The sequence below is a fragment of the Urocampus carinirostris genome, chromosome 10 (assembly GCF_059441175.1).
Source record: "Urocampus carinirostris isolate Australia breed hairy pipefish chromosome 10, RoL_Ucar_1.0, whole genome shotgun sequence".
In the NCBI taxonomy this organism is placed as follows: domain Eukaryota; kingdom Metazoa; phylum Chordata; class Actinopteri; order Syngnathiformes; family Syngnathidae; genus Urocampus; species Urocampus carinirostris.
In genome coordinates, this window is record NC_142358.1 from 24,541,830 (window position 1) to 24,561,310 (window position 19,481).

Here is a 19,481-nt window from a genome sequence, read left to right on the forward strand (position 1 = left end):
ATATACTTGTATTTAGACATTTTCTTCTCCATTTGTCAGGTCCTCTATAATGGAATTTGCAAGTGCATAATGTGAATAGAGCTGCCGCCACAACATTTTAAATAGTTCTCATATTTTTATTACAATATTATGACAAACTTTCAAACACATTCTTACATACAATAATGCACAAAACTGCACTATAGTTGAATATAACCGGATTCATACAGTGGCAACAACAATAAAAAAAACGTTCATGACACAAGCTCAGTACTTTGTACCTAATACGCATTTACAGGGCAAGCTGTTTCCTCTTTCACTTCAAACTCTCACCAGTGCTGAAATTCTTTGACTATTGACATCCCTCTTTGAGGAAAACAGTAAGGCATACATATCACATTTGTAGAGTCGCACTTTGAGCATGTTTCATTTCTGGATTTATGAACCCGATTTGTCTCTTTGAAACTAAAAGATGCATACAGTGAGAGCAAAATGGGCTTGCTTCGGGTTTCTAGTAACCCCAAAAGAAAGCCACGATGCCGTCACTTTAGGTCCGTTTTTCGCTCACAGTAACCGGAAACGCGAATATACCCGTTTCTTCCCACACATACAAAATGAGGCATAACATCAATTGAGTAATGAAGTATGATGAATAAAAAATGTCATGTGTTACACATATCTTCTTGGTCCAGCCTGCGATACATTCCAAAGAGTTTGTAAAACTGGTCCCAGAGCGGCAGATTTCTTTGACCTGTTTGTTGTACTTGTACAGCACAGTGTAAGTTTTGTTTTTACTAAAGTGCTAAATAAATAAGGTGGAAAAATATGATACAAATACTTCTTTCCTATGGTCCCCTGATTAAAAATGCCCGTCACCTTTTTAAAAGTACTTTTTTGTTCCTATCTTGCATAATTTTTTTGAAGCTACTTCATTTACTTTAGGGGACAGTGTGTATTATTTGAACATTGTATTGTGCCGTGAAACTTAAAACAAGTGCTAAAAAGTGCAAGGAGGAATACAAACTACAGAGGCTCAGAGCCTTTTTGAGTATCTGGGTACCTGTATGCGCAAGATGGCCGACAATTATGTCAGCTGAAGCGCATGGTATGTCGATTATTTAAACGTTTAAATCATAATTCATGTGTTTTTGCTTATTGATTAAATCGATCCAGTTTCTCTTTACCAGATTAAGTTTTTTTTACCACTAGGAGGCGCTAAATAATACACACTGTTCCTTTAAATATTTGTTTATTTTTACTACATATTGATCCCGAACTTTGTTTTTACAATTCGTACAAATAATTCATAAAGGGACAGAGTGTATTATTTGAATACTAGATGTCGCTTTATAAAGAACAAAGAAGGAAACAAAAATCTAAGGAGACTCTACGTGACCAAACCGCATCATTTTGCCTCTCATTTTTTGTCCTATCTTTTTGGAGTTATTGGGTACCCGTAGATGCAAGATAGCCGACAATTAGGTCCGGTGTGGCTCATGTCAGGTATGGCTCATGTTGTGTCAAATGAATAAATATTTCCCGACCTACGTGTATTATTTATCACTATTAGGCGCAAAATAATACACATTGTCCCTTCAATTAAATAAGTACCAATATTAAATGTTCTTCATCTTTGGCAAGGGGGGTTATAGGGAGCGCTTTACTCAAATATTGTTTGTACTGTAAGTGCGGGCTTCATACTGCAGTTGCTGAAACTAAGACTAAATTCACCTTTAACGTCTTGCAATGCCTCTTAAATGTAATATATACAGTAGCCAACTGCAAATATATACAATCTGGTGATTTGGCAGTAGCATAAGAAACCCTGTCTTCGTTTAAATCGACAATAAAATAAATACGTTGAATCGATAGATTGTCGTTGCTGAGGCAAGATACAGCTTGACTGTACAATTTTCTATTGGCTGGTGAGTCTAGTGTACTAGTCAAACCTTTGACTAGGGAAGTGCTATGCAAAGAAACCTACTGTGCTATTTTCCATATACCCTCTTTTCTGCACTATGAGGCACAACTTAACACTATAAAGTGAGCTTTATAACCTGGTGCGCCTAATATTACGCAAAATACTATTGTTTTAAGTTGGAAATACATAAAGTATATATTTGTGTGTGTTATAACACGAGGTTGTACAGTATACTGCCTTATTCGTGCAATAATTGCATTTAATGCTTTGCGAAATTTGTCGACTGATAAATCATTGCACCAATATATATACAGTATGTGTATAAACAAATAAATACGATAGTTCTTACTGTTGTTTTAGTTCTATGCACCTTATATATGAAGTAAATATGGAAAAAATATATTTTGCGTCTTATAAACCAGTGTGCCTAATAGTGCAGTAAAAATGGTAGTTACAAAAAAAAAAAACACATTTCGAAAGCTCAAGTCAGATAAAAATGTTACAGGGAATTAAATAATAGGGAAAAATGTCCATTTCCTCCATGAGCTTATGTAGAGTCAGCTGCATGTGGAGCCGTGATGTCCTTGCTTTTAGATACACCATATAAACGTCTTTGCAGCAACCGTGCAAGCGTCACAGCTTCAGTTCAACAGTGTCAGGCGCCTGGTTGCTTAGTGTCTTGTAATGTTGTGCTGTGTATGTGAGTTAAAGGTCCATGGTGGGGTAGCTTAACGTTCATGAGCCCGAATCCAGTTTGGGCGGCGGTTCTTCCGATTGGCTCTGAGCGTTGTCGCATTCCTGGCTCAGTTCCTCGCCCATCTCGACCAAGTCCATTTCGGGAAGGTTCTCCTCGATGTGGTCCTCGGCGGCGTCTTTACAGTACAGACACTCCTGAGCACACACACACATTGCCGTTAACGTTTCATATAAACTTGCACGCTTCTGTAATCCAGGGTTGATAAAACTGTTATTTTTATCATTATTTCTTCCTGATAGGGATTGACGATGATCCGGCGTACATTAAACACAACTCTCTAAGGGGAGCAAACTTTTGCAAAAACAAAAAAATCAAATCCTCTCTTACATATGTGCAGGGTTGGGTAGGGTTACTTTAACTGGATTACTTTCAATTACTTTTGGATTACTCCAATACCAAATATGCTAATAAAAGACAAAAGAAACTAAATATGAATATAATTACTAAATTTTGTGCAGGCTTGGGGAGTAACGGAATACATGGAACGGCAAAAAAGATGTTGGCAAGCTGTTTGGATTTATTTTCATTTTGTTTCTGTCGCATTTTATGTTAGTTTACCCGGAGATCAATGAGATCAAAGCCAGGAGAGAAAGCTTACCACGTGTTGTGAGTCATAATTGTACTCATATTTAGTTTTTTTTGTCTTTTATTAGCATATTTGGTATTAGAGTAATCCAAAAGTGATTGAAAGTAATGCAGTTAAAGTAACCCTACCCATCCCTGCATATGTGTGTATATGTTACGAAGTAAATTTTCAAATGCTAATTACTAGCCTGCATATCTTATTAATTGACCAACTTTAATGAATGGTGTTCATTATTTTGTTAAGAACTATGTTATTTAAATGGTGTTGGAAAAAATTGAATTGAGTGTGACAGGAAAAGCTGTTAGCTGCGCTTGCAATCTCCTCATAACTTAAGACAACACTTCAAGTGGCTACACTTCTCCTGAAATCTAGCCCGTCAAGGCTGTTATCGATGTTCTGACCTTGACGTTGATGGCAGCAGGCAGCCCCCCTCTCCTCATCCAGGGGTGTTCCTCCAGCAGTTCTCGGCGCTGGTCCGAGGTGAAGTGTGGCTGGCTCTTCTGCATCTGTCTCAGTCGCTCCTTGTCTTCACGTAAGATCTTCTGAATGTCCCTGTGGAGCGAGGCACGCAGCATTTCGACGTCAGTAATATAAAAAACCCAAACTGAATCCGAATTAGAGTTGCTTCACTGAGATGCCGACGCACCTGCATGGCATTTGATATGTCATCATGACTTTGTCGTCCGCATTGGCCATCAGTAGCCAAAGGGGCTCCTGGAGAACGTATTTGATGAAATGTTCTCCCTCGGCTTTGGATGAGGTCTTGGCTTGCGACGCCCCCCCATCCGAGTCCCCTTCTCTTGTCTTGGCTTTGCTTTTTGTCTTGGGGTCGTGTTCCAAAGAATCGATACTGCCAAAGTATTTGCTTGTGTTGCTGCTCCCTGCGTGGGGTTTTAGAGTCAAATTAGAAGCTGCTTGAAAGGAGCTCACTCTGAACTCATATCGCCGAGTGTCAACGAACCTGTTCTGCTACCTGAGGCGCCGCTTGCTGATGTTCCGCAACCGTTGCAACCGGAGCCCGACCCAGAGCCCGATCCGGATCCTGATCCCGAGCCCATGGACCCGGATGTTGCAGAGCCGGTGCCGGAGTGCGAGTCCTCCTGCTCTTGGAGAAGGATTTCCAGAAGGTCGCAAGAGGAGGAATGTCCGTCACTATGTGCGCCATCTTCTGGAGACTCCATCTGTGTTAGCTGACAACAAAAAGAAACACTCTCCTTTAAAAATGTATTTTGAAAGCCGGGCATTGTTAACAGCTACTTAATAGAGAAAATATTTAACTTTCAAATTTTTAAGGACATCTTAAATGATGTACTTCACCTTTAATCAGGTAATTTAGCTTTCTGGATGGTGTAAAAGTGTAGCTGGAGGTCTTATTAAGGTGGCAAATAGCATTTGTTCGAGTTGTTTTTTCAATAGTAACACCTGTGTTTATTGATTGCAAACTGTTCAATGGAAGTCCTCTGTACTACACTTGAATATAAATATATACAAATATTTTTTTAAAGAAATCTCCCACCTGTTGAATATTTTCAGCTTTGGCTAAGGCCGTCACACTCTTTTCCCCTGGCGCTCCGGCTGCAGCGGAACCTGGTGTGGTGCCAGCCCCCTGCGGCCCGGCAGAGGCCACCATGCTATCCTGCCGCTCTACCGAGCGTTGGCCCTCTTCCATGCTCAGAAGGTTGAGCTGCAGGGGCGAGCTGCAGCGGGATTCGAACAGTGTTGGCGAGGTGGTTCGCTCGCGTGCCCCCGAAGCGGGCGTGGAGGAACGGGAAGCCACTCCCCCCTCTCTGGGCTCCAAACCCGGGGCTTTGGGGGGTTGGGTACTCAGGCTGTAGGGGAATGGCTGAGCCGGGTATGGGGCCTGAGCTACGAATGGGGTCTGGACTGTGAATGTAGGCTGGGCGGCAAAGGGCTGCTGGGCAGTGAAGTTAGTCGGCCGAGCCTGGAAAGGCTGCTGGGATGGGAAGGCGGTGGGCACAGGGAAAATCTGTTGGCTGGTGAAGGGGGGCTGCGTCTGCAGGGCGTAGGACGGCTGTGGGGTCTGAAATGGCTGCTGGCTGTTAAACTGAGGTTGCGTTTGGCCTTGCTCCAGGAAAAAAGCTGGTCTCGGAGCAGGCCCCAGTTGGCCCAATGGTCCCATTTGAGGGTAAAGGTAGTTTGGTAGCACGAAAGCCATCACAGGCGTAACAATGGGCGCAGGGAAAGGTGCGGCAGCGGGTGGGACTTGGCTGCTTTGGCCTTCCACGAAGCCTGCAGAGAGGGCAGGATCAGGGCGGGGCACCTGTGCCGGTGCAGCAGGGGCCGGGGGGTACAGCTGGTATGTAGGCACCATGGCTGGGTAGGACACATTGAAAGCTGACAAGGAGGCTTCTGATGGTGACCATGAAGTTTGGTTGAGACCCTGAAGAGGTGGTCGGGGTTTGCGGTTTGACACAGCGCTGTCTGACGATTCAGGATGCTTCATACGAGGTTTCTTAGACTTTCTATTGCGGTTCCCCTTCTTGGCAGTGGTCTCTGGCCTAGCGGTGCCCTGTTTAGCAGCACCTCGTCGTCCTGATGTTTCTGAAGTGGCATATTAAGAGGTTAAAAAATTGGTTGTACTATACTTAATCAATTACTGGATTTTAAGAATCATTAGTAGCACGGATTTGCCCGACACAACACCAGATTAAAAAAACAAAAAAACAATATAATACACAATGCAGGTTATCTTGTAATTTTGAAAAAGTATCTTATACTTGTAATGTAACATATATTTTTAGTGTTAGTATTCGAAATTTAGACCCTTAACAGAATAAGCAAACAACCATTTGTCTTGCTTGCTACTCCAGTGCAAATACATTACTCTGAACCAAATGTAAAAAAAGTAGTATGTAGAAGAATAGCTAAAATAAGCAAAAAAAAAAAAAAAAAGATTTGAATTTTATATTGGAAAATTGGTAAATAGTAATTAAAATGCTACTAGAAGAGAAGATGAAAAGTTGAGTCAATGAAGGCAGATCATTTTGTAAAATTATAAAACAATAGTAATAAATTCTAAAGGCAAAGGAGTGTTGAATAAAATATTGTTTACCTTCAGGATTGGCGGAGCCCTTCTGTCTGTGCAGATGGCTGGAACAGTCCTTTTGGAATGTCCTGGCTTTGCAGAGTTCTCTGCAGCGATTGAGGAAGGCCTGTTCTTCTTTCTGGGTGTGGGCTGCCAGGACCTGCTTGGTCAGCCCGAGCCGCTTGTAGGCTTCTTTCTCCTGGCTCAGCGGAGACACCACACTAACGGGGGGAGCCGGAGGGGCGGGGCTCTCGGCCACGTCCTCTATTATTTCTGCCAAAACATCAATCATCGGTCACCTTTCAGAGAATTTTCATTGAATAAGTGATGATGCTCTTTTACGCTCTTGTTTCTGTATGGCATTTTTCTACTGCTCTAATAGGTTGTCTTGCATAAGGTAGCTTTACAAGGCCTTGTGTCATTGCTTCTTTTTGTGTTCTGACTCTGAGGGAATTGTAATTTTTCGAGCGGCTTACCAGAGTCCGGTTGGGGCTTCTTGTCTCCCACATGCACAATGGTGCTGCTATAGCTACACTGAGATGTGATTGACACAACGCTTTCTGCCTTGCTGGGCAAGGGAAGAGGTCCCATTGGTGCTCCGACCACTGCGGCTTCGGACTTCTTCAGCGCTTTCATGTTAGACAATCCAGGCTGGCCCTCGAGCATCAAAGAATCTAAAAAAGAGTCACCGAGTGATGGCTGTCAATCTTTTCAGTCTCTTTTTGTCTGCTCACTAAATTTAAAATAAGTGAATCTGATGCAAGAAAAAAACGAAGACGGACAGCTCCCATTATTAGGGAAGACAGACAAACTGTATTTTATAAAGCACTTCACCATTAGTATCCATCTATAAACTGGTAGCTGGCTAGGTCAGATTAGCATTTAACAACATACTGAGGTAGTCATAGACCTTTTGATCCACTATAAAAATATCTGTCAGTATACTGAATAGAACATGAATCCATGCCATTTGTAAAATTAAGCGAAACTAATCTTGAATAGGTAACTTATTCACTGCCTATGGACGTCACTGGCAGTTAATGAGGTTATTACGTATTTAAAAGTTTGATAAAAGCTTCACACAGTTCATAAAGGAACTTTTTTTCAGGAGCAAATCTTTTTAACCTATCCTGTGGGCTTCTGAAGAAAGGTTGGCAGGCAGCAAGTGGCTATTTGGCTATCGCTTGATCACTGCTGGTTTAACTGATTTATATGTAAATAACGTTTAAAGCTTTTAAATCAAATCGATTGAATTGAAGTTTAGAGTCGAAAGGAGAATTGGCCATATGTGTGTAGGTCACACAAAAGATGATCACAAATATAGTAATGATACAGTAGTCTGTACAGCTTTTTGAGACTTCTTGTGATCAAAGGCTACAAAGATAAACATGACTTGACTTGACTACGCAATCTATGAATGGCACGATCCCAGTAGATGGCACTGGAAATGTGGAAAACACAAACACAATACAAAAACATACATACAACAATTATAATTACATTTTAACCTAACTAACAAGACATGATTTACTCTTTCAGGAATTGTTACAAAAACATTCATACAAACGTTATAATTCCAGTTTTAACCAAACCATACAATTCATTATTGACTTTTTTAGAAATGCAACAGAACAGCATCTAAAAACCATCCCGCCCAAATATGTGTGTTAGCAGCACACACCTGTGTTGGGACCGCCAGGCGTTTGCACCGTGTCCTCTGCACACTTTTTGTCATCATCAGAGTTGGAGGAGGTGGTGTTTGAAGAGAACTGGTATTTCCTTTTTACAGTGATGGGGATGTTGCAACTCTCCAGATATCTGTGAAAAGACACAGATGAGTGAGCGTCTTAAATTTGAAGACCAAAAAAACAAATACGCATTTTGACACACACTTACCGCATGACACTGTCAAGGCAGCTAATCTGCTGGTAGGAGCAGGAGGTCTGGTCTTTGAAGGTGAATTCATCAATGCTGGCCACATTATTGTCCCTTGGCGCAGAATCCTTCAGACGCACCATTGGACTCTTTTGAGACACTGCAGAGCAACAAAGAGCATAACATTTAGAGAAGAGTGAAACTTTAAATGAAATTTTGATACAGAACTGAGCTTACCATCGGAGTTCTTCTTTTCCGGCTTGCAGGGAGAAGGAGCTGGCGATGGCGGCGGGGAACGCAGGCACATCTGAGAGTCCTGGTTCTTCAGCATGTGAACTCCCTTGCAAATCTCCTGGAAGGTCCTGGTAGGCTTGGCTTTGCCGGTCTCTTCTGTGGTGTTGCCGGCTATCACGTTGCCGTTGCTTTCGCTGGAAGAACCGTTGCTCACCTGCTGTTCGTGGGAGCCGTTGCTGCCGTGGCTACCATAACCGCTAGATCCTATGTTGTGAACCGGCTAAAGACAAAGAAATCAATTAGGGAAACTAGCAAAAGTTGGCGTATGTTTAGATCAACTGGAAATTGTGTCCATACTTGAAGGAGTAGCCTGTGGATCTGCTCGCTAATTTCTTGGATGTCCGAGTCCATCATTTTCCCTTCATTAAAAGCAAGTGCTGCAAAAACGTCTTCATTTACAGGACCCCTGAAGAAGAGGGGAAAAAATACTTAAGTTAAACTCATCTTGAAAGTTAACAAACTTTACATGTGAGGATGGTATGCCATTAAAACTTTGAGTCCATTTTAAGTATTAATATTAGACAGATAATACTAAAATGTATTAGCAGATAAGTATTGGACAAAGTTTGGAACAAATAACGTGATCTTACTTTCCAAATGCCGTTGCTATTCAAAAGAAAAGAGACCTGAAAAAAAGTCACGGCTTGTGGTCTTATTAAATAAATGTCAAAGAATTTGAATTAAAGTTGGAGCCTTTGTTGCAATTGATATTTATTTAAAATATTAGGGGTAAAAGACTAAATTTAGATTGATTTTAATTTTGTCAATTAGAAAATAAATGTTATTAATTTAGATTAGGGACCATTGGACTAAATGATTTCACCACCATTGAGTATCCCGTTTTAGGCAAGTAAACAATGCATATATTTTTTTTTTATTAGCATAAAAAAATTATCCTTAAAGCTGTTCGAATGTCATGATCTAGCAAACGGATGAAAATGTGCTCATTTTATGCATTATTTTTCTAATTTTACAAAAAAAAAATACAAACACAGTAAAGCAAAATGAAAAGACAAGTTGAACAGCTTAGCATAACAGGAAAATAATTGTCTGTGGGAGGTTTAGCAAGTCATTTTGCACATCCTAAGTACAACTTTTACTTTTTCAAGAGAGTAACATTTTTTATAGTGTGCATGAAAAGACTTACATGCGAACTTTGTGCCTTCCGATGACAAACGAAACTTTGCGACTCCAGGGGTTCACAAAACTGGACCAGCTGGTGTCAATGGTGATGTATTCACCATTTCTTGCACAGAATCGTATTGAAGAATGGTCAAATGGCTGACCGGCATACTTCAAAACTGTTGGTGGATAGGACTCATTAAAGATGGTTTTCATAAAATTCCAAATCATGTCCCTAATTAATACAGCCAGATAGCATACATTAACCAAAATAACAAAATCTAGCCTTACTCTTGCGATGCACAGCAAGCATGATAGGCCTGTCGTTTGGGTGCAGATTGAGAAGGACGGGTGTCCCAATCAAGTCCTGGGGCAGGTAACCCAACAGTGGAACAGCCCTGAAGAAAGACATTTAGATAGCATTTTTTTACATGAACCAGCAGAAGATCATTTATCAAGTACATCAGGTTTTTCTCCTCACCTTTCATCCACATCTTGAAAAACGCAGTTAGGTGTGTGTGTGGTGGTGAAAATGCGCTTGTCGGGAGGGATTCTGGGTGCTAGCCCAGGGGAAAAGACAAAAGCTCTGCATTAGTCAAGTTCTCAAAATCTAAAACCTAATCCCTCTATTTCAAGGTAATATGAGAGTTTTTACCTTCATAACCTGAGTGCACCCTCTCTGCCAGAAGGAGGCAGCAAAACTGCTCCTCAGACAATTCCGCACCTTGAACTTTCATGAGATAAGGAGTCATGCGGAACGGGTAGTACTGCATATCCCCATAATGTTCCTTTCCACCACTAAAAAACAGACACAACCATTTAACAGGCTTAGTACACCTTTTTCACGGCAGAATTCAATAACTTTTTAGGATTTTCAAAGCAATTTCTCCAGTATCATTAAAAGAAAAAAATGGTGTTAACCATGTGCTTTGCAGAGCCACAAATATCTGCGCTATTTATATATATAGTTTTTCATATTGCATGTTAATTTGTCAAGACATATGATTTCTAGATCTTGAGTAAATTACAAATATACTTGCTTTGAGACAAATCTCTTACCATACAATGTTGGGCAAAAATGAAAATAATATGTATTTTGCATTTTCAGTTGCAGGAAGTTCTTCCCATTACAACATACCACTGGGAAATGCGACTTTAATTTTTTGCATGGCCCATAACAAAAGTTTATAATTGATACATAATTCTTGCACTCACACTAGAGGTAAGATCAGGCCTATAAAATCTAACCTAACCTGCGGGTATATAAGCCTGAACCGGACCGATAAATTTGATTTGAGGGACCATGCCCGAAGTAAACCCAAAGCTGCTCCTCAAAGTGCGCTAGGCGCCAAAGTGCAGCGGCAAAGTACAGCTTCGGGTTTAATCAAATAAAGCGTGCACTTAGGCTCCCAAGTACGCACGGTGTCGAATTGTGTTACTAAAGTAAACGTAACTGTTACTTCAGAATAATTTTACTCAAAAAGAAGTATTTTGCATTCATCACAACCAAAGTAGACACTCACAGCTTCAAAAAAACTAAAGGCCCCGATTAGCTTACTCAGGGATTGTTATAATAAAAACCCTATGAATCACAGTATTTTTTGTGCACTCTCACTCACCTGATGCGGCAAAAAAAGGATTTCTCCTGCATGCACTCCGTGGGAGACGACTCTGAATAAGACAAGAGGGAGGAGGAGGGTGGAAAGCAGGATGAATACATAATCAAGAGTGCGCATTTCCATAATTACACATCCGTTGAAGTTTGGTGGAGACCAAAAAAAGAAAAGAAAATAAGTCTCGCTCTTGACCTGGACATAACCAATCAAGCTGCAATATTTGAATTGCGGAACAATAAATGGCCCTTATTCAACTAATATAAGCAAACTATAGTTGTTCTAATTTAACTGCAATTAAAAATAGGGCCATTATATTTAAGTGAGGAATATTGGTTGAATGTGATTTGTTTTTTTGGGACGCCAAAGAAAAATGCTAGGGGGGAAGTTTGCCAAAGGGACCGATAAATCACATGTTTTTGAAGAGGACTGTATTTTCTTTTTTTTTTTAAAGGCCGTAAACAAAATATAAAAAATACCAAAACGGTTGAAGTTTGGACGCCTTTATTTTATAAAAGGATTTGTTTGATATAATGTACTAAAAAAGACATTGAATAACATTGAAACTTTAAAAAGGGGAGGGAAAGTTCGATAAATCGAAAAACAATAATAAATTGACTGTACAAAAGTTGGGGAAATAAAGACAAACATTTTAGATTTTCTGAGCAACTCAAAAATTAATATTTTCAAAAATGGTCATTCGAAACAATGTGGTTTTATACTACAGGAACTGAAATGAAAATAAGTTTATCCAAAATATCAATCACAATGTCCGTCAGATTAATTGAATTTTAAAACACTCCTTTGTTGCAGCCCTAATGTAACACGTTTAACCGAAAATAGCGTAGCAGGTGTCTACGCATATGCATGAATCGGTTTGTGTGATGTCACCAAATATGCGTGATGTCTGTACGGGCATGTGTGAGTAGGTGGTCTATGCGAAGGAAACGTGTGCGCAGGTGGCGAGATGTGGGTTTCATGTGGGGTTTCCACGTGCTTGGAGCAGCTGGTGGGGATACAACCTCTGTGAAACGTGTTCAAATGTAACACTTTTTTGGAAATTGCCGTTACCTGCTCCGGTGCACATGCTCCATGAGGGCAAGCGGTACGGCGTGGTGAAGCTGTAGAACACGCTCACATCCTGGGGCGTCAAGAATTCCACAAACTTGGCGTTATGGAAGACTTCGCGCTTGCAGTTGAGAATGGTGGCTGCCTGATCCGAGATGTAAACTATTTTCCCCGTAATAAGTGACACAGCCACGGCAAAGATGTCCTGTCAAATTAAAAGAGGACATATTTGTCAAGCAAAAAGTAGTGCGGTAAAAAGAAAGGACAGGGTAATGCAGTGTGTGAAATCTTCCCAAGTGTGTTCTAAAATATCTTACTGTGTTCCTAAGGGTGTATTCAGAAGTAATGCTGTTGATCTCCTCAATGGTGTAAGAAGACACTTCAAAACCAGGTGGTTGGCTGTCGTTGATCATCAGCATCTGGTAATATTCCTCATTGGCTGAAAAGTGGTAAGGCAAAATTTGTACGAGTTGATGCTTGAGAACATGACTAAAGATGGCTGAGTTACACAAAATCTTACCTTTCACCTGCTTGACACAGCGCAGGGCATATTTGAGTGTGTTGACAGTGTTGGACTTGCCCTTGCCCCTCTTCTCCATGGGCAAATGCATCTTTAGCTCCTTCAGGGTCTTGAAGAGCTCCTTCTGGGTCTTGGCTTTAGCAGACTGTTCGCTACTGCAAAGCGTACACGAGACAAACACACGTGCATCAGAGAAAAGGTCTCACCAGTGCTGGCAACCGTTTGAGCGGAGGAAGGATGATGGGATTGACTGGCACCGAGGTGGGCCACAGTCACTGACATGTGATTGCGGGGGAACGAAGGAACCCGACACTATTACACCCAAGGTACACTTCAACTTTTGACAAGGCGATAACCCAGCCTCAATCATCCAAAGTCGGAAATCTCATACTTTTCAAGATTAATTAATACAAGAGGTTTTCTCCTTGCTGGGGACTGTTATTAAAAATCACAATCTAGCTGTGATATATAAATAAATAAAAGCTACTTAAATATACAGATCACGCTGTTGTCTTCGTAAAGAACAACCCCAACTGTTTAAACAATGATTATACTATTTGTAAGAATATCTTTTTCCTTCTACTTAATCTAAAATTGGTTTAAAAACCCTTTTTTATTATTATTTTAATTTATTTTTCCTCGAAAAATCATTAAGAAAATGACATTGTCAGGCCTGATGATTTTCTATCTATTTACTTATAAGTTAACAACTTCAAACAACTTAATTGGCGATTCTGAATGTGTTCCAATTAGAAAGTATTTTTATTGACATTTGTACTTGTAAAGTTTAAACTTTAGAACTTTTGTAGATACTCAAAATAGGCAGAAAAGACATTAATGGATTTTAAAGTTGCAAGGAGAAACATTTTGAGTGTCTACTTGAATTCTAAACTCTAAATTTAACAATTGGTTCTTAGAGCATTTTATAAATAACTTGAGCAACAACATTTATTTTTGAATTTATTGTTCTTTTCTCATTATTGATTTCACATACAGGTATACAAACCATTATTTAAAGGTGCTGTCTGGTATTTGAAAATGCTACACTTGTTGAAGCCATCTTCGGGCTTAAAAATCATCATTGCACTCTATCAACCTGCTTGCGTGGCGCCTGCAAGTACGTCCATTTCTTAGATGCACTCAAACAGACTGTACATTTTCATATATTTTAAGTTTGGGTTGGCGTTAGGACTTTATTTGAAACAGTCCTTTTCTTACTTTTACCATTTTCATACTACACGAGCTTGAAATAACTCTCCATTATCAATAATCAATAAGGCCTAGTTTGGATGCTTGTGGGAACATACGATATTTTGTGTTGACAATTTTGGGTCTGCGACCATGTGCAACGTGTGTACTGACCTGCAGCCACTAGTTGATGGATTGTCCTGCTCGGAGCTCACCAGACTGAAGGCATTAGAGCTGCTCGGAGGTGAAGGGCTGTGAGAGTTTGAGCTATAATGAAATAATTGAGACCAATATGTTATTGAAATGGCTGTGAGAACACCCAAAGTACTGTAAAAGTTCAAAAAACAGCACCTTATACCAAATAAAAAAGTTTGCATTTAAATGTTTCAGACAAATGCATGGAATAAAAAGTTACAGAAAAAGTGTTTGCCCCAATTATGACACTAAAAATGATGGAAAGATGAAATACAATAGAATTTAATGTCATTGTAACAAGTGAATTGCACAATAAAATAAAAAGTGCCACCCTGATGGTACAAGAACATCTACAAGATAATTTATTATCCTAAATAGCGGTAGTTTAAGAGAAGTAAAATAAAAATAATATTAAATACAAATAAACCTATCAAAATAGAATTGAATGATCTCTTGCTATTATTGCACAGTCCCGTCTAAGAATTTTGCAGATTTTAGGGTGACTATTATAACCTTAGGTTAGCAGCTGTTTTTCAATCCATTACTTCTAAGACTGGAAAGCCCTGAATCATGAGCCTGAGGGCAACGATGTTCTTTTTTCTATTCTAAGGATATTTTTAAAATTTCAAAAAGAATGCCACATCTCCTTTTTCCGAAAAATTTATTGTTTTTCATGTTATAATAGGAATACAGTTTAAAAAGCTACAAAAAAGTGTTTATAGGGCATCAGCACCTTTAACGCTATTTGAATAAGGCTTTTGGGGGCAGTAAGGAGAATATTGTGAGGAACTTTAAAAGAAAAGGTTATTAAAAAAAAAACATTTCTAGGAACAAACAACATTTTAGCATGTGTAGTGAGCTGTTAGTAAATTGGCCAGCAAGCCACATAGGCTTCCGGTGTCACAGTTTAGAAACCCATGCTTTATAACGATCACAGATCGCATTGTCGCAGTTTTCTTGGCAGTACATTCCTAAAATGCAATAGTTGCAGTGTTTGTGGATCTAATTCCGATTTCCCTCACTTCCATCTTTAAGTCTATAGCAAGCAAACAGCATTGCCACCATGACTCAGAGAAGAAAATGGTCCCTCTATTATATTTAATGATCCATACTTCCATGACCTAGATGGCGCGCTTCTACATAACGGCGAAACATTGGTACACGATTGAGTGGATGTGAATATTTTCACCTCTTGTTGCTTTCCGATGACTCGTGGAGAGCGGAATCTTTTCCGTTTCCATTGGAACTTCCCACCGATTCGTTGCCGTGGGACTCGTTTCCGTGCGATTCGTTGCCGTGGGATTCGGTCCCGCTCCCGCTGGAGCCGGCCATTTCAACGTCTTCGTGTAAGTGGGTCCGCTTCCTTTCATCGTGGGGGGAAGCGGGAGAGGTGGGATGCTCTTGGCTGCTGTCACTGCCCTCCGAAGCCAATCCCAATTCTGGTTCCATGTCGCCCTCGTCCCGCCGGGCACAACCTTCGTTGTAACTGCTAGCCATGCGATGAAGTTGGCCGATTGTGGAGCACGGGGGGATATCCCCTTCCTCCGCCTGAAGGCCAACCCTTTCGCGGGAGCGTTCCCGCCCTTCCAGGGTTGGGTAGAGGTAATGTTGTGGTTCGCTGTTCTCTGACATGGAATGGGCCAAAAGGGAGTAGAGTGGAGTCTAAGTCGTCTTTCCCATGGCAATACTGTGTGTTGCGATCAATGTTGATCCCTCACTAGGATGGAGGTTTTCTAGAAAAATAGAAAAAAAGACTAATTGTGTTAATTATGTTGCATCCATATTGCAATGCCCAACAACAAATAATGCGAGCAGTATCAGTATTTTCACATGCCGCCGCCTGTCAGTGCCGAAGAGTGGGACGGCGAAAAACAACAGCGACCGAGTGATAAAGGTGCTTTATCTGAGTCAGATCAGGAGGGTTATCTTGCTACGGGTAGCCAGTACTATCCGTTTAATCTGGGGGGGACAAACCTCTTCACAAAAAACAGCCTGGAGAGGGATGGGTGCTGCCAGGCTGTACTTGCCCTAGACACACCACAGGGAGTGGTGTCTCAACGACCCGAGCAGTTAAGGGATCCGTAAAATATAACAGCAATTGATAATAATTAGGAGAAACTTTACATTAAAATAATCTGGTCATCATCCCATCAAAAAGGTAGAAAAATGAAGCAAAATGAAAGGCCACCATCTCCCAAAATAAATCAGTCCGACCAGACAGGCACAGAATATTCCAACCTTTCAAGGTTAACATTTTTAATTAACAGTTTTTCCAATTTATTTTAAGATTGTTTTTGTTATAGAAAAAAACATAGCTCAAATGAGCAAAATGATGACTGATCATTAAAAGTTTTTCATGTTTAACTAGAAATCCAATGCAAGTATTTCTCATTTTGATGATTTTTTGTATTGATTGAAATATACTGGTAAAACAAGAATTTATTGCTTGCAGTGCAAAAGTATTTGTCATTGCCAATGGAGAAGATGGCTATCAGTCTTTTAAAATATTAAATCAGGTCTCTCCTATGGTGCACACACATACACCTGATATTGTGATTGAAAATTACAGTATTTTTAAAAAAGTGTACCATTAAAACATTTTACTTCATGTAATGCAGAGCTGTGCAGGCAAAATCACTACGGTATTTGCTGAAATATATGATGCGCAGATCTACAATTACGACAGCAAAATTTAAGTTATCTTACAAAGACAACATATTTCAGTTTAAAGGATAGTTCATGTCACTTTCACATTGATAAAGACTCCAAAAAGAACACATTAGGTCAGCAACTTAGGAAATGTGCTACTTTATCATCTTCGGATTTCATTGGGTAGTACTTACAGGATATTTCTATCACATCTGCGGAGAAAAATCCAAACAAGCAGCAGCTACCTTATTCATCCAAGCCATCTTTTGCAAGCAAATTCCACACGCTTTACAAAGGCAACCTATGAAGAACACGGATACTACTCGATACGTTTAAGTATTTTCTTAAAATATGCATTAATTCCAAGCATCTACATATCCTACGGCTGTTGAAGTGCTCTAAAAGTTGAGACTGATAATAGAAAAGCAGTTAAGAGAAGCCTTCCTATTGGTTCTAACCAATAGCCAGTCAGGAGAGTGTAAGGAGTGTCAGCAGGTTACAACTAGGAACAGCAATCACCAGGTCTAGATAGATAGATAGATAGATAGATAGATACTTTGTTCATCCCCGAAGGGAAATTCACATTTCCAGCAGCATCCCTGAGCTGAGAACAATCGAGAACAATCGAAAATAACACGGGAGCTGCTGGAGTGGCTGCCATTCGTGACGGCGCCGGAAGAAAAGATTCAATTTGAATCATTTACAAACAAACAAACAATTGAATCATGTACAAACAAACAAACAAAATATTCATGTTTCACAGCAAATGCATCTCCTTTGTCGTTACTTTAGAATAATTTATGTAACTTGCACAATATGTATAACATCTTACATTTCTAAAATGGATATCCATCCAAACATTTTTCACGATATTATGTATGTCACACTTATTGTCCATAAATTGTATAATGCACAGTCTCCACACCACAGAATTATGATCTTCAGCAATCTACATTGCAGGAGAATCAATAAAAACCTATTTCCAGATAAATGGCAACATTACTTAATGAAGCTGGATTTAATCATGTAAAAACAAACAAAGATACATTTTATGTAATTAAAGAAAGAAAAAGTCTCAACTAGACATTTAGACCTGATCACACAACACCTTTTAAAAAAAACACTTACCAAAGACCCCTTCAAACGAACATCAAAACGCAATAGGATAAATAAAAAGAAGTTCCCTTCAGTACATGCTCACAAAAGCACAACTCTCCGAATGACATAATGGAACTGAAGTCAAGTTCCGTAGTGCTTGCAGCTCTGCATCATCATTCAGGGGCTGAGCCAGTCATACTAGCCCCGCTCTCGCCGCATTATACAACGGCTGCACCAGTCACATGGATATGGATCCAGTACAGCTCAAAGCTCCTCTTCACAGCCCTGTTTCATAAAACCATAAGGTTTTAAATTTCACCCGAGCATGGTGCTCTCCATGGACATTTTTCACAGAAATTCCATGAGTCAACAACATTCTCAGGACTTTAGAAATAAAAACTTGCAACTGTTCCTTGATGTCTTTTGTTAAGCTGATTTCACCACAGATGCAACATGAATCAAGACAACAATACTATAACAGCTTTAAGTTGTAAACACGAAAACAGTGTACAGTAAAATAAAAATCAGAATATGGGTTTCCTGGATCAAAAGTTTAATCTGCCAGAATTATAGGAGTATAAGAAAATCTTGGGAAACCATTTAGGGGAGATATGTGCCACAGATTGTTTGAAAAATATGAATAATTTATATTGTCAAATAGGTTAATGTGAGAAGAAATGTAAGAGTTTCTCTGCTAAGGCCTGAGAACCAGGAAAAAAAACAACCCTGGCTTGGCCAATCCCTGACATTCTGCCGTTATACAACAGAAAATTTGCCTCATTTCAATCGGATACAGTATTCCTACTTAAGGTTTATAATATATGTATTGTACTTTAATCTCCAATGGTTGTTTATGGGGCTATTTGATAAAAGCGTGAACGAATTACTGTGTTAATAAATTTCATTACATTGACAAAGACTGATTATTTCCAACAGTCATTTTCCTTGAATGTTACATTTAGCAAATATATGATCAAAAATCGATCAAATTGGTCAAAAAGTATCTCCTATCCCCCCGCACCCACAGTGACCTGCTATTCGCAATCCACACACACGTTGACCTGCAATCCACAGCACGGTACACTGACACAGTTATGTAAAAGTGACCAGAATGCTTCAAAACGGAGGCTAAAACGTCATTTTCGATGCCGATTTCACCCATAGTCAGATATATCAACATGATCTTACTAGAAATGTATTCACAAAACATTGAAATATCATTTTTGCGTTTTAAAACATGAAAAAAGTAGAGCAAGCTGAATGGCCGCGCATGCGCAGAACGGTTTCCGTTATGCAACTTATTTTTACGCTCTTATTACATTTACAAGCATGAATTTCAGCCCAAACTCACCTGATTTGTGAAGATAAAATGCCCTTTCGGGAAGTCGAAGGTTTCTTGTAAGAATAAAGTCGAAAGGCGAAGAGAAGATCCAGATCTAGCTCAGTATTCCTCAATGGGAGACGGCATTCAGACAGGCTGACACAGTAGTTGAAAAGGGTCCAGCCCCGGTTCTCTCCGGTTTAGCTACACCAGCCAATCAGAGAAGTCGCATCGCGACCTCAATTCTGA

The 19,481-nt window shown here is 39.9% G+C and overlaps 1 protein-coding gene across 2 annotated transcripts; it reads right to left on the reverse strand.

Moving 5' to 3' along the window:
- Positions 1-92: 92 nt before the first annotated feature.
- LOC148358469 (period circadian protein homolog 2-like) lies at positions 93-19,414 on the reverse strand. Of its 2 annotated transcripts, XM_088346317.1 has the most exons (22): positions 19,263-19,414; positions 15,354-15,897; positions 14,144-14,236; positions 12,782-12,936; positions 12,579-12,700; positions 12,265-12,466; positions 11,200-11,251; positions 10,236-10,378; positions 10,062-10,140; positions 9,872-9,978; positions 9,606-9,759; positions 8,756-8,864; positions 8,402-8,678; positions 8,186-8,324; positions 7,971-8,107; positions 6,766-6,963; positions 6,317-6,562; positions 4,760-5,805; positions 4,205-4,433; positions 3,890-4,124; positions 3,645-3,795; positions 93-2,791 (listed from the first exon to the last, which is right to left on the reverse strand). In XM_088346317.1, the coding sequence occupies exons 2-22, from the start codon at positions 15,794-15,796 to the stop codon at positions 2,636-2,638; spliced, it is 4,473 nt and encodes a 1,490-aa protein (XP_088202443.1). In that variant the 5' UTR covers positions 15,797-15,897; positions 19,263-19,414; the 3' UTR covers positions 93-2,635. The 2 variants fall into 2 exon arrangements, with proteins under 2 accessions (XP_088202443.1, XP_088202442.1); XM_088346316.1 differs by having other exon boundaries at positions 12,579-12,936.
- Positions 19,415-19,481: the final 67 nt, after the last annotated feature.